Below are 13,621 nucleotides of genomic sequence, written 5' to 3'. Positions count from 1 at the left end.
CATCATAACTAATTATAACCTTTTTGATATCAGTAAGTCTAGGAAGCATGTATGTAAGTATTAAATCAATTTTACCTAATCAAAATTATTCGATTGTTTCTTTATAGTCAAAAACTAATACTGTGTCATGACAGTTTTATTTAACGACCAGGGAATTTTACTTCCTGAATTTAAATGCCTTGGTCTTCAGAGTTTTATATCTGTTTTTGAAAAATACTTCGATTGGCAAAGGTCCATGTAGCTCATAAAAATTTGTCCTACTTCGGAATTGCTGTGTAAAATGGTTATCCGATGAAATTTATATATACGAGATGAGGAGTTTATTGCACTACTATCTTTTCTGTAGGTATCATTTTTTTACCCAAATTTACTAGTTTTCACATTTAAATCTATTTTGTTTATTTATTAATTTTTATTTATTATATGTTTTTTTTACTATCATTGGTATATTTCATCATCATCATTATTTTTTTATACCTGATTTTTTTAAATTACATATTTTGTTTTTTCTATTCCCAATATACCTTGTATATTTGATCGGATATTTGAGTATCATAATACCAAATTGGTGCTTAGTTGCTTTTTAAATTACTGCTTCGGTTGTGTACAATGAATGGAAAAAGATTTCCGCGCATCAAACCACAAGTGTATCTTTGAAATCATCTTGTATGTCCGGCTAGATTTCATTTCTGTTGTTTTTTTCTACATACACGTCAATCCGATAACTCTTTTTTTTTTATTATAATACACAAAAGAAAGAAGAAAAATGAAGTTAAGAAAGTACTTGTATATTAAGTAATGATCTTGTAAAAGTACTATATTTGTTTAGGGGCCAACTGAAGGACGCCTCCGGGTGCGGGAATTTCTCGCTGCATTGAAGACCTGTTGGTGACCTTCTGCTGTTGTCTGTTGTTGTCTCTTTATACATTCCCCATTTCCATTTTCAATTTTATGTTTGAAGCCTCATCAACATATAATAACTACCCTACAAAGAGTCATGAAATACTTCTGATCATAAATATCAAAGGAAATCGTTCGTATTTAGAAAATATTAAGAAATTAAGATTCCAACTTCCTTAACTTACAGTGTTTACAGACAATAATGGGCATACAGAACACAAAACATACAAAAATAATAAACAGAGGGGGGAAATGTTATTATTAAAGAATAATTGGGGTGGGGTGGGGGTTGCTTATATATAAATGAAAGTCTAAAACATTTTTTTTTAAAGAAATGAAGGAACCCTCTCTATCCAGACCCCAGATATATGATTTGTCCTATATGAAAACAAATTTTAAACGCAATTCATGTAAAGATCATTTTTATTTATCTATTCAAAATATGTTTTACTGCATAATTTGAAATGAAAGCTGGCGAGAAATAAACTTTCAGCATATTTCCCATCAAATTTTTAACCTGCTTAACTATACCTACTGAAAAAATAAAATGTTCTCGTCCTGAATATGCCTGAAATATTTGCCACTGGATGTTAGACTGCAACAAACAAACACAATACGATTTAAAGAATTTATTACAATTCATTTATATTACCTAGGCAGAACACAATTTCAAAACAATATGCTAAGTCATCTTAAACTTTGGTTATGCCATTGATTTATAGCTGTATCATTTGTAAAGATTTGTAACTATGGTTTGATGTAATGTTGAAAAGAGGTATAGACGAGTTCCACTGAATTTATTTCTCATTATAGCTGTTCTTAATAAATTTAACCTATAGACTATATATCATTCATAGCAACATAGCTTATATTAATACGTTTATAAGATATACCAATGTTTGTTGTTGTGTTTTTCTTAAAATCAATCAAATTCTAATTAATAATAAATATAATGTAAACTTTCAGCTAATTATTGGAAAGTAGAATACTTCTGTTACATAAATATGGGCTGTTTTTGACAATATAATGCACATATAACAGGAACTAGGGTCATTAAGTCATGCTGAATTACTGAAATCTTCACAATTTTAGCATTTGAGTTACATTTTAGACGGTTTTCGTCTTAAATGGAAGTGGCCGCATTCGTGTTCATTCTTAATATTTAAATGTAAATTGTATCTGATAATAATACATAACATATATAAAGGTTGAGGGTGAACACGGATGCGGCAACTTTCATTTTTGACAAAAACTATCTGAAAAGTGACATACTATGGCATAATTGATAGATTTTTCATATTTAAGCTTGAATATGAGCGTCTTAAATGAATAAATCAGTTCAAATCTTTCACAACTTAATCGACCGAAGTAGTGTGTCCCTTAAGTGTTTAAAACGTGTACAAAATCTTTCTTCAGATGAACCTGAAATTTTGGGTCAAAATAGGCCCTTACCGGACCTGCTGCTTTGAGTATCTATAAATGAAAATGAGAATTTTCCAAATTAAAACCAATATTCTATAGAAAGCATAGCTTATAATGGCTCTCAGATAATAAATAATTCCGAGTAAAACATTCTTTCGATTTCGAATTCGAATTGATACAAAACAGTAAATAAATATGAAATGCGCTATATATAAAATTAGTCACACGTCTGTATTTTTTTCAACAAAATCAAAGGCATTATTTAGGAGATAGAGGAAAGAAAATGGTTGTTCTCGTATTTTGAAATATGATATCCGAAATACAAATTGTATAAAGTAATAACAGATATTTTATTTAAGAAACGGGAGGGACTAACAAGTGATAATCATTACAGATCATTACACATGTTTTTCATTTTTAATAAATCCCATCCATTTATCTTACTTCCATCGTTTTATTTAGTTGCAGGTTTTATTGAGCAATTCTACCAGTATCAGACGACGGTTGTTAAGTTAGAAGTCTTGTTAACTTTGGACATCCATAATAGGACTGCTAGCATTGATATTTACAATGATACGCACGCAGGTCGACAGATCCAAACAAAACTCTTGGACAGATTCTTAAATGGCAGTTGTATTCTAGACATGAAATATAAACCAGATATACGTAATGAAACTGTCGTACTGAAAGTGACAAGATTTGTAGATATACCATGCAGTCCGTAAGTTTTAATTTTCTCTTGGTAAATAAAAGTGATAAGGGTCGGAATTTTTAACATCCAGTGTTGGAAAAGTACAGGGGTAGTTTATATAAAAAAAGAATACAGAAATGAAGGGATCCATCTAGACCCTCTTCTGTGCATAGTAACAAAGGCTATGTATTCTTTTTTGGAACGCTTTGGAAAATTTTAACCAGAATACAAATATAGCCTTTACATATATGTGTGAAGCCTAGGTGGGCGAGTGGTCTAGCGTGTCGGATACAGTGCAAGGTGATTTGGTGTCACGATACTTCAGTAGCATGAGTTCGAATCCCGGCGAGGGAAGAACAAAAAATTTGCAAAAGCAAATTTCGCAAATTTACAGATCTAACATTTTTGGGCTGATGTGTATGAAAATCTAATTAAAAAAGTTGAAATAAACGACAAAAAATGTCAATATAGCTTTTGTTTTACAACATTTTTAGATATAACTAAGAAATCTGTTATGCGATATTAATCAATTATGTATTATCAATTACAAACGAAAGTGAACCTACGCCTGGTGAAACTGTAGTACGGTATAGTCCATAAAGTGGATACCTCGGGTATGCAGGGTCGTTATGATAAAAAAAAAAACATAAAATGTAGAGAGTCTTATAACAACAACACTTTAGGGACTGCTGCAGAAATGTATTGATCGACATGTTTGATGTCCTTCGTATAATAGAAAAGCACCACCGTATAAAAGAAAACCACCATCGTATAATAGAAAACCTCCTTCGGATAATAGAAAACCACCATCGTATAAAAGAAAACCACCTTCGTATAATAGAAAACCACCATCGTATAATAGAAAAGCACCTTCGTATAATAGAAAAGCACCTTCGTATAATAAAAAAGACACATAAGACAGCTATGGTGTTCCATATTTATATAAAATCAACCAATTAAATAGAAAGGCTTACGCATAACAGCCTCAAAGATGTCACAAAATGCATAAACTTACATATGGTATCATGGTATCCTATAAATACGGGTAAATCTACAATTTATTATGGGCAGATGGGGTTTTTCCCTAATTCTACAGCATTTGTATACTCATTTTCTTTAGATCCAATAATAGTGGTACTGACATTGTGACCGAAGGTTTAGGTCAAATACATAATGCATTAAGTCATCTAGATACAAACCATATTCTCAAATCTGTTATAAATGGAACTTTTCATATTTTTTGTGGAGCTGAGATGATCAACAATTGTGCTGATGTAAGAAAATGTGAAAAACACAAACAATACGAACATGTAAAATGTATGGAACGAGGAGGTAAATTAACTTAAGTTTCATTTAAAACTAGTAATAACAAAACCTAGCTGTAATTTCAACAGGCATGCACAAAAATCTTTTTCACTCTTAAAAGTTATACACATTTTATCTATATCTAAATATGACTGAATACGACATGACATTCTTACCTTCATTTTTACTTACCTATAGGAACAATTCTATTTGACCTAATATTTACTCACGGTAAGAGAAAGTTACCATAGCACGAAAACCCATGAAGTTCTCACGAGGTCCGTTATATTATATCAAATTGAACAAGCGCTGACACATTGCTGTTGAAGAACAGCAATGTGACAGCGCTTGTTGAATTTTATTTAATATAACGGACCTCGTGAGACCTTCATAGGTTTTCGTGCTAAAACAGCCGGTAAAATTTTGCATCGAAGGACAGTTAAAATGAAAAGTATAAAAAAAAGTTTTAAACTTAATATCATAATTGTAAAACAAAATTGTGTCATCATTGTAAATCTGAATGGTGTCATCATTGTGAAATTAAACGGTGTCATCATTGTGAAATTAAAGGTGTCATAGTTGTGAAATTAAATGTAGTCATCATTATAAACTAAATGGTGTCATCATTGTAAACAAAATGGTGTCATATATTGTAGGAACCACAGAAAGTCATAAAATTATATGGTGTCATTTATTGAAAGAATGTGATTAAAACGATGTCTTCGGAGAAACAAGAGAACGACCGGAGCCAGAATTTCGTCCCTATACCTTGTTGCATTTAGGTTACCATCAATAATTTGAAATCGGTGCGTTCTTGTTCGGTTATTCCGCCCCATACCATCATTATCAAGTTTAGAAAATACTTGTTTATTAAGTAATGATCTTGAAAAAGTACTTTATTTGTTTAGGGGCCAGTTGAAGGACGCCTCCGGGTGCGGGAATTTCTCGCTGCATTGAAGACCTGTTGGTGACCTTCTGCTGTTGTCTGTTCTATGAGTGGGTTGTTGTCTCTTTGACACATTCCCCATTTCCATTCTCAATTTTATGTTTGAAGCCTCATCAACATATAATAACTACCCTACAAAGAGTCATGAAATACTTCTGATCATAAATATCAAAGGTAATATTTTCGTTCGTATTTAGAAAATATTAAGAAATTAAGATTCCAACTTCCTTATCTTTATACAGTGTTTACAGACAATAATGGGCATACAGAACACAATATACAAAAATAATAAACAGAGGGGGAAAATGTTATTAATAAAGAATAATTGGGGTGGGGTGGGGGTTGCTTGTATATAAATAATAGTCCAAAACATGTTTTTAAAAAGAAATGAAGGAACCCTCTCTATCCAGACCCCAGATATATGATTTGTCCTATATGAAAACAAATTTTAAACGCAATTCATGTAAAGATCATTTTTATTTATCTATTCAAAATATTTTTTTACTGCATAATCTGAAATGAAAGCTGGCGAGAAATAAACTTTCAGCATATTTCCCATCAAATTTCTAACCTGCTTAACTATACCTACTGTAAAAAAAAATGTTCTCGTCCTGAATATGCCTGAAATATTTGCCATGGATGTTAGACTGCAACAAACAAACACAATACGATTTAAAGAATTTAATTACATTTCATTTATATTACCTGTCAGAACACAATTTCAAAACAATGTTAAGTCGTCTTAAACTTTAGTTATGCCATTGATTTATAGCTATATCATTTGTAAAGATTTGTAACTATGATTTGATATAATGTTGAAAAGAGGTATAGGCGAGTTCCACTGAATTTATTTCTCATTATAGCTGTTCTTAATAAACCTATAGACTATATATCATTCATAGCAACATAGCTTATATTAATACGTTTAAGATATACCAATGTTTATTGTTGTGTTTTAGTTTTCTTAACATCAATCAAATTCTAATTAGTATTTAGACCAGCGTCGTTTATTAATTCAAGCAAAAGGAGTAGGTTCAGTAAGACCCCTTTTTGGCCTCAAAATATATCAGTTTTGCAAATTTTTTAAAATGTAAACTTCCAGCTATTTATTGGAAATTAGAATACTTCTGTTACATAAATATGGGCTTTTTTGACAATATAATGCACATATATCAGGTACTAGCATCATTAAGTCATGCTAAATTACTGAAATCTTCACAATTTTAGCATTTGAGTTACATTTTAGACGGTTTTCGTCTTAAATGGAAGTGGCCGCATTCGTGTTCATTCTTAATATTTAAATGTAAATTGTATCTGATAATAATACATAACATATATAAAGGTTGAGGGTGAACACGGATGCGGCAACTTTCATTTTTGACAAAAACTTATCTGAAAAGTGACATATTATGGCATAATTGATAGATTTTTGCATATTTAAGCTTGAATATGAGCGTCTTAAATGAATAAGTCAGTTCAAATCTTTCACAACTGAATCGACCGAAGTAGTGTGACACGACACTTAAGTGTTTAAAACGTGTACAAAATCTTTCTTCAGATGAACCTGAAATTTTGAGTCAAAATAGGCCCTTACCGGACCTGCTCCTTTGAGTATCTATAAATGAAAATGAGAATTTTTGCAAATTAAAACCAATATGCTATAGAAAGCATAGCCTATAATGTCTCTCAGATAATAAATAATTCCGAGTAAAACATTCTTTCGATTTCGAACTCGAATTCATACAAAACAGTAAAATAAATATGAAATGCATTAGTTAAAACTTAAAACGCTATATTATAAAACTAGTCACACGTCTGTATTTTTTTCAACAAAGTCAAAGGCATTATTTAGGAGATAGAGGAAAGAAAATGGTTGTTCTCGTATTTTGAAATATGATATCCGAAATACAAATTGTATAAAGTAATAACAGATATTTTATTTAAGAAACGGGAGGGACTAACAAGTGATAACCATTACAGATCATTACACATGTTTTTCATTTTTAATAAATCACATCCATTTATATCTTACTTCCATCGTTTTATTTAGTTGCAGGTTTTATTGAGCAATTCTACCAGTATCAGACGACGGTTGTCAAGTTAGAAGTCTTGTTCACTTTGGACATCCATAATAGGACTGCTAGCATTGATATTTACAATGATACGCACGCAGGCCGACAGATCCAAACAAAACTCTTGGACAGATTCTTAAATGGCAGTTGTATTCTAGACATGAAATATAAACCAGATATACGTAATGAAACTGTCGTACTGAAAGTGACAAGATTTGTAGATATACCATGCAGTCCGTAAGTTTTAATTTTCTCTTGGTAAATAAAAGTGATAAGGGTTGGAATTTTTAACTTTAAGTGTTGGAAAAGTACAGGGGTAGTTTATATAAAAAAAAGAATACAGAAATGAAGGGGTCCATCTAGACCCTCTTCTGTGCATAGTAACAAAGGCAATGTATTCTTTTTTGGAACGCTTTGGAAAATTTTAACCAGAATACAAATATAGCCTTTACATATATATTTGTGAAGCCTAGGTGGGCGAGTTGTCTAGCGTGTCGGATACAGTGCAAGGTTATTTGGTGTCACGATACTTCAGTAGCATGAGTTCGAATCCCGGCGAGGGAAGAACAAAAAATTTGCAAAAGCAAATTTCGCAAATTTACAGATCTAACATTGTTGGGCTGATGTGTATGAAAATCTAATTAAAAAAGTTGAAATAAACGACAAAAAATGTCAATATAGCTTTTGTTTTACAACATTTTTAGATATAACTAAGAAATCTGTTATGCGAAAGTGAACCAACGCCTTGTGAAACTGTAGTACGGTAGAGTCAATAAGGTGGATACCTCGGGTATGCAGGGTCGTTATGATAAAAAAAAAAACACAAAATGTAGAGAGTCTTATAACAACAACACTTTAGGGACTGCTGCAGAAATTTATTGATCGACATGTTTGATGTCCTTCGTATAATAGAAAAGCACCATCGTATAATAGAAAACCACCTTCGTATAATAGAAAACCACCTTCGTATAATAGAAAACCACCTTCGTATAATAAAAAAGACACATAAGACAGCTATGGCGTTCCATATTTATATAATACCAACCAATTAAATAGAAAGGCTTACGTATTACAGCCTCAAAGATGTCACAAAATGCCTAAACTTACATATGGCATCATGGTATCCTATAGATTCGGGTAAATCTACAATTTATTATGGGCAGGTGTTTTTTTTCCCAATTCTACAGCATTTGTATTCTCATTTCTTTTTAGATCTAATAATAGTGGTACTGACATTGTGACCGAAGGTTTAGGTCAAATACATAATGCATTAAATCATCTAGATACAAACCATATTCTCAAATTTGTTACAAATGGAACTTTTCATATTTTTTGTGGAGCTGAGATGATCAACAATTGTGCTGATGTAAAAAAATGTGAAAAACACAAACAATACGAACATGTGAAATGTATGGAACGAGGAGGTAAATTAACTTAAGTTTCATTTAAAACTAGTAATAACAAAAAACCTATAATTTCAAAGGCATGCACAAAAATCATAGCTATTCCTGTCTTTTTCTCTCTATAAAATATCAACATATTTTATCTATATCGAAATATGACTGCATATGACAAGATTCTTACCTACATTTTTACTTACCTTTACGACCAATTATATTTGACATAATACTTACTCACGGTAAGAGAAAGTTACCCTAGCAAGAAAACTCATGAAGCTCTCACGAGGTCGGTTATATTAAATCAAAATCAACAACCGCTGACACAATGATGTTGAAGACACGCTTGCCATTTTAACATGTTTTAGCCAGTAAATTTTTGCATCGAAGGACATTTGGTTAAAATGTAACGGATAAAAAAAATGATGTCATATATGTTAAACAAAATTGTATCATCAATGTGAAATTTAACGGTGTCATCATTGTGAAATTAAAGGTGTCATCATTGTAAATTTAAATGGTTTCATCATTGTAAACTTAATGTTGTCATATATTGTAGGAACCACAGCAAGTTATTCATCAGAAGCTGTAACAATTGGGTCCGTGGTTGGTAGTCACCGTACAGATGCTGCGCTGTCTGGTAAATTAAATCAAAATTAAAAGACAAGATTGCCGGTAAAATGTTCATCGAAGGACATGTGGTTTAAATGGAACGGATAAAACAAGTTTAAAACTTAATGTAATAATTGTAAAACTGATTGGTGTCATCACCGTGAAATAAACGGTGTCATTGTTGAATTAAACGATGCCATTTAAATTGTTTCATCATTGTAACATTAACCATGGAAGTTCGTTTGTCATGTTTTGGAATTTTGGTCAGATTTTCGGAATCCTCTGATTTTATCCATTATTCTGAATGCCTTAAAAAATTTTGCCCGGTGACCCCCATTTTTCTTTTTATAATTCTTTTACATGTATAATGATAAGCTGTCTGTATAAGTCTTATAAAATTTTAATTATATTTTAATACTTTTTGAGGACTTTTTAAACTTGTCAATGATAAAGCTATGAAAAGTCAAGAGAGAAAAATTTCCCGGCAAAATTTCAATGGCTAATATTTCGAAAACAAGCACGGTAACCTATGTATTGTTTTGCTCTTTTTGATTCCTTTATTAATGCCCTATCAATATATGCTAGAGTTTTGAAAAGTTAATTACTTTGAAACTGAGAAGCCAACTCCCTTAAACGGTTTCATCAATGTAAACTAAATGGTTTCATCATTGTAAACTAAATGGTGTCATTGTAGGAAACACAGGAAGTTATTCATCAGAAGCTGTAACCATTGGGTCCTTGGTTGGTAAAGATACTGCGCTGTCTGGTAAATTAAATCAAAATCAAAAGACACGCTTACCATTTCATCTTGTATTAGCCGGTAAAATTTTGCATGGAAGGACATATTACAAAAATGCAATACTGTGTGAACATAAATAATCTTTCGATAAGATTATGATTTTTGTTAAGATTGTCGTTATACTTTATTGCTAGATAATAACAGTTTGACAAAATCATTCAATACTTAGATTGGAACAAATCTAGTCAAGATCGAAGGGCTGTTTACTGAGATAAATTACAAATATTTCTCATGCATGTCATGTCATTAACCCAAGATATCGACAGCCAAAACATGTATCAGTGGTATCCAAAGTGCAAAACGAGTTGCAGTGGAACCGATTTTCAGAGATCACTTAAGGGAGAGCAAAACAGTGGTCTCTTAAAAGACAGGTGGTCTTTAAATACAGGTTCAACTTATATGAAATGTACTACAGAGGAACTAAAATTAATGGTATTACAACACATGCAGGTTGTTGCTTAATACAGATGGTCTTTTGAGCAGGTTTGACTGTATATGTACATTGCATGAAGTTACACTTCCTGCTATTGTGGTCTGCTCGGTGGTAGTAAATCAATAAAACGATGGAAGTATGCTTCTTTTTTTTTTTTTATAAATGTCACTTTGAATAATTTGAATTTCCCTTCGATATTTACTTGTCACTTTACTATCAATTTTTGGGGTTAGAATTTAAAACTTAATGTCATAATTGTAAAACAAAATTGTATCATCATTGTAAAACTGATTGGTGTCATCATTGATCATTATTGTGAAATTAAACGGTATCATCATTGTGAACTAAATGTTGTCATATATTGTAGGAAACACAGGAAGTCATTCATCAGAATCTGTAACAATTGGGTCCATGGTTGGTACAGAACAGCTGTCTGGTAAATTTAATCAAAATCAAAATCAAAAGACACGCTTACCATTTCATCTTGTATTAGCCGGTAAAAATATGCATGGAAGGACATATTACAAAATTGCAATACCGCGTGAACATAGAACTTCTTTCGATAAAATTATGATTTTTTGTTAAGATTGTCGTTATACTTTATTGCTAGATAATACCAGTTTGACAAAATCATTCAAAACTTCGATTAGAACAACTCTAGTCAAGATCGAAGGACTGTTTACTGAGATTATCGAAGAAGAAAAAATACAAATATTTCTCATGCATGTCATGTCATCAACCCAAGATATCGACAGCCAGAACATGTATCAGTGGTATCCAAAGTGCAAAACCAGTTGCAGTGGAACCTGTTTTCAGAGATCACTTAAGGGAGAGCAAAACAGTGGTCTCTTAAAAGACCGGTGGTATTTAAATACAGGTTCAACTTATATGAAATGTACTACAGAGGATGTAAAATTAATGGTATTACAACACAGGTTGTTGCTTAAGATAAGTGGTCTCTTGAGCAGGTTTGGCTGTATATGTACATTGCACAAATACTTCCTGATATTGTGGTCTAGTCGGTGCGCGGTAGTAGATCAATAAAACGATGGAAGTATTTTTTTTTTTTATAAATTTGAATACTTTAAATTTCCCTTCGATATTGAACAGCTAGGCATTTACCCGTAATTTTACAATCAATTTTTTGGGATAGAATGTAACGGATAAACGAAAAGTTTTAAACTTTAATAATGTCATATTGTAAAACAAAATGGTATCATTATTGTAAAACTAAATGGTGTCATCATTGGAAAAAATCTATGGTGTCATATATTGTAGGTCTTTCATCAGCAAATAGAGAAACAGAAAGCGACTCATCAAAAGCTGTCACTATTGGGGCCGTCGTTGGTACAGTGGCTGCGCTGTCTGGATTGGTGGCAGCTGCCACGTTTCTGCGTCGCAAATGCAAGAAAAACGCTAGTGTATCTGATGATACTTCAGATATTTCTAGTAATGTTAGCAGTGATCAGGATGACAAACTCTTTTTTCCAAGAATGTTTGAGACAAATGTGGCGTCCAGCAGACCGCCTCAGAAGACAGCCGTTTGAATTCCAAGATATCTAAGAAAAGGATATAATCGAACTTTCATTTTCAATGTTAATTCTTCGATTCCATTTTCAAACAGTCTCTGTATCTGTTATCTCAACGGAACGACAAACTTTTATTTGAAGTGTGAGATCCAATAATAAAACCAAAAATACATCCGGAATAGTGTAAATATCCTTAAAGAAATTTATAATGCGAACTGTCATAAACCAATGATAAGAAAAATAAAAGTTTGCATGTATGTTCCTCTGACTTTCTAGACTTGAACTTGAAGTATCCGGCTTTCTCGAAAAACTGTATGAAAAACATGTATAATGCAATTCTTATGGTAGTGAAAGAATCGTTTGCGGATTATGAATTTCAATATATCAATTTGTGTCTATCTCTAGTGTGTGACATGTGTAGTTATAGAAAAAAGTCTATTATTGACTTCACTTTGTTAAAATGTTCTGTATATTCTTTTTACATACGAGTTGTATTTTGAATAATGCCATCATTGAACAAGAGAACCAGTGCACATGCTGAAATGTCTCGCCTTCTCTACTAATCATTGATATTATGTTGATAGTCCTAGATATAAAGCTTTGCTACAACTATCACATAAACTTAAAATGATCCAAGAAAAATACGTCAAGGTCATATAAACCAATTAAGAAATACATGTATACCTTACAATCATTCAATACAATAAATATAGTTGATCTAATGCTTATAATTTCTAATAAACAGACTTATCCAAGAAAACTAAACATTGACCTATGAACCATGAAAATGAGGTCAAGGTCAGATGAACCACGCAAGGCAGTCAAGTGCAGCTTACTATCCTTCCATACAAAAAACACAGTTGACATTTTTTTTTATACTTTTAGAACCAGATGCTCCGCAGAGCGCCGCTTTATACGACCGCAGAGGTCGAACCCTAGACGGTTGGGGCAAGTAGGGACACAACATTCAAGCTGGATTCAGCTCTGAATTTGGATTGTGATTAAATAGTTGACACAGCATAGGTTTCTGAAACAGAATGAATGTGGACTAATGAACATAAAACATTTTTTTTTGGCTTTGAGCAATTCACTTTGCTGTTGAATATTAATCCTCTCAAAAAAATGTTTGAAGAAATTTTCTTTAAATTTCTGAAATCTGAAATGAGAAAAATTGACCCCTCCTTTTTTTCACCTCCCCTTTCCCTTATTCCAAAACTGATCTTAATTCAAATTCCTAGTGGAGTTTGCAACTCTAACTACTCATCTAAATACATCATAAAATATTAAAATATAAAAAAAGTACTTGTAATCACTGAATGGTAAAGATTGTTTTAATTTATTAGTTGGTAGTAAAAGTGAATATTGCATTGTATATTGTATATAGCATTGATTTGTGTTGATTCAACTACTATTATGGACAAAGAAAGATAACTGCAATTTTCAAAGAATATTTCATAAAGCATTGGTTTAAGGTGATTCAACAACCATTCTGGAAAAAGACAGATAACTCCAATT

The 13,621-nt window shown here is 31.8% G+C and overlaps 1 protein-coding gene across 2 annotated transcripts; it reads left to right on the top strand.

Moving 5' to 3' along the window:
* Positions 1-163: 163 nt before the first annotated feature.
* Positions 164-12,587, top strand: LOC143047290 (uncharacterized). Of its 2 annotated transcripts, XM_076220331.1 has the most exons (9): positions 168-342; positions 2,785-3,043; positions 4,134-4,345; positions 7,315-7,573; positions 8,549-8,760; positions 9,293-9,373; positions 10,040-10,111; positions 10,945-11,013; positions 11,856-12,587. In XM_076220331.1, exons 1-9 carry the CDS (start codon positions 312-314, stop codon positions 12,122-12,124), a joined length of 1,464 nt encoding a protein of 487 aa, XP_076076446.1. In that variant the 5' UTR covers positions 168-311; the 3' UTR covers positions 12,125-12,587. The 2 variants fall into 2 exon arrangements, with proteins under 2 accessions (XP_076076447.1, XP_076076446.1); XM_076220332.1 differs by lacking the exons at positions 7,315-7,573; positions 8,549-8,760 and having other exon boundaries at positions 164-342.
* The last annotated feature ends 1,034 nt before the right edge of the window (positions 12,588-13,621 follow it).

The sequence above is a fragment of the Mytilus galloprovincialis genome, chromosome 10, assembly GCF_965363235.1.
Source record: "Mytilus galloprovincialis chromosome 10, xbMytGall1.hap1.1, whole genome shotgun sequence".
Lineage (NCBI taxonomy): Eukaryota > Metazoa > Mollusca > Bivalvia > Mytilida > Mytilidae > Mytilus > Mytilus galloprovincialis.
The sequence above is the reverse complement of the archived record's forward strand: the minus strand, read 5'-3'. Positions and strand labels throughout refer to the sequence as shown.

Coding starts and splice junctions, on each gene's coding strand:
- LOC143047290 (XM_076220331.1), top strand. CDS start 312: ATGAGGAGTTTATTGCACTACTATCTTTTCT. Junction 7,574..8,548: donor GTAGATATACCATGCAGTCC/GTAAGTTTTAAT, acceptor ATTTCTTTTTAG/ATCTAATAATAGTGGTACTG. Junction 9,374..10,039: donor TACAGATGCTGCGCTGTCTG/GTAAATTAAATC, acceptor GTGTCATTGTAG/GAAACACAGGAAGTTATTCA.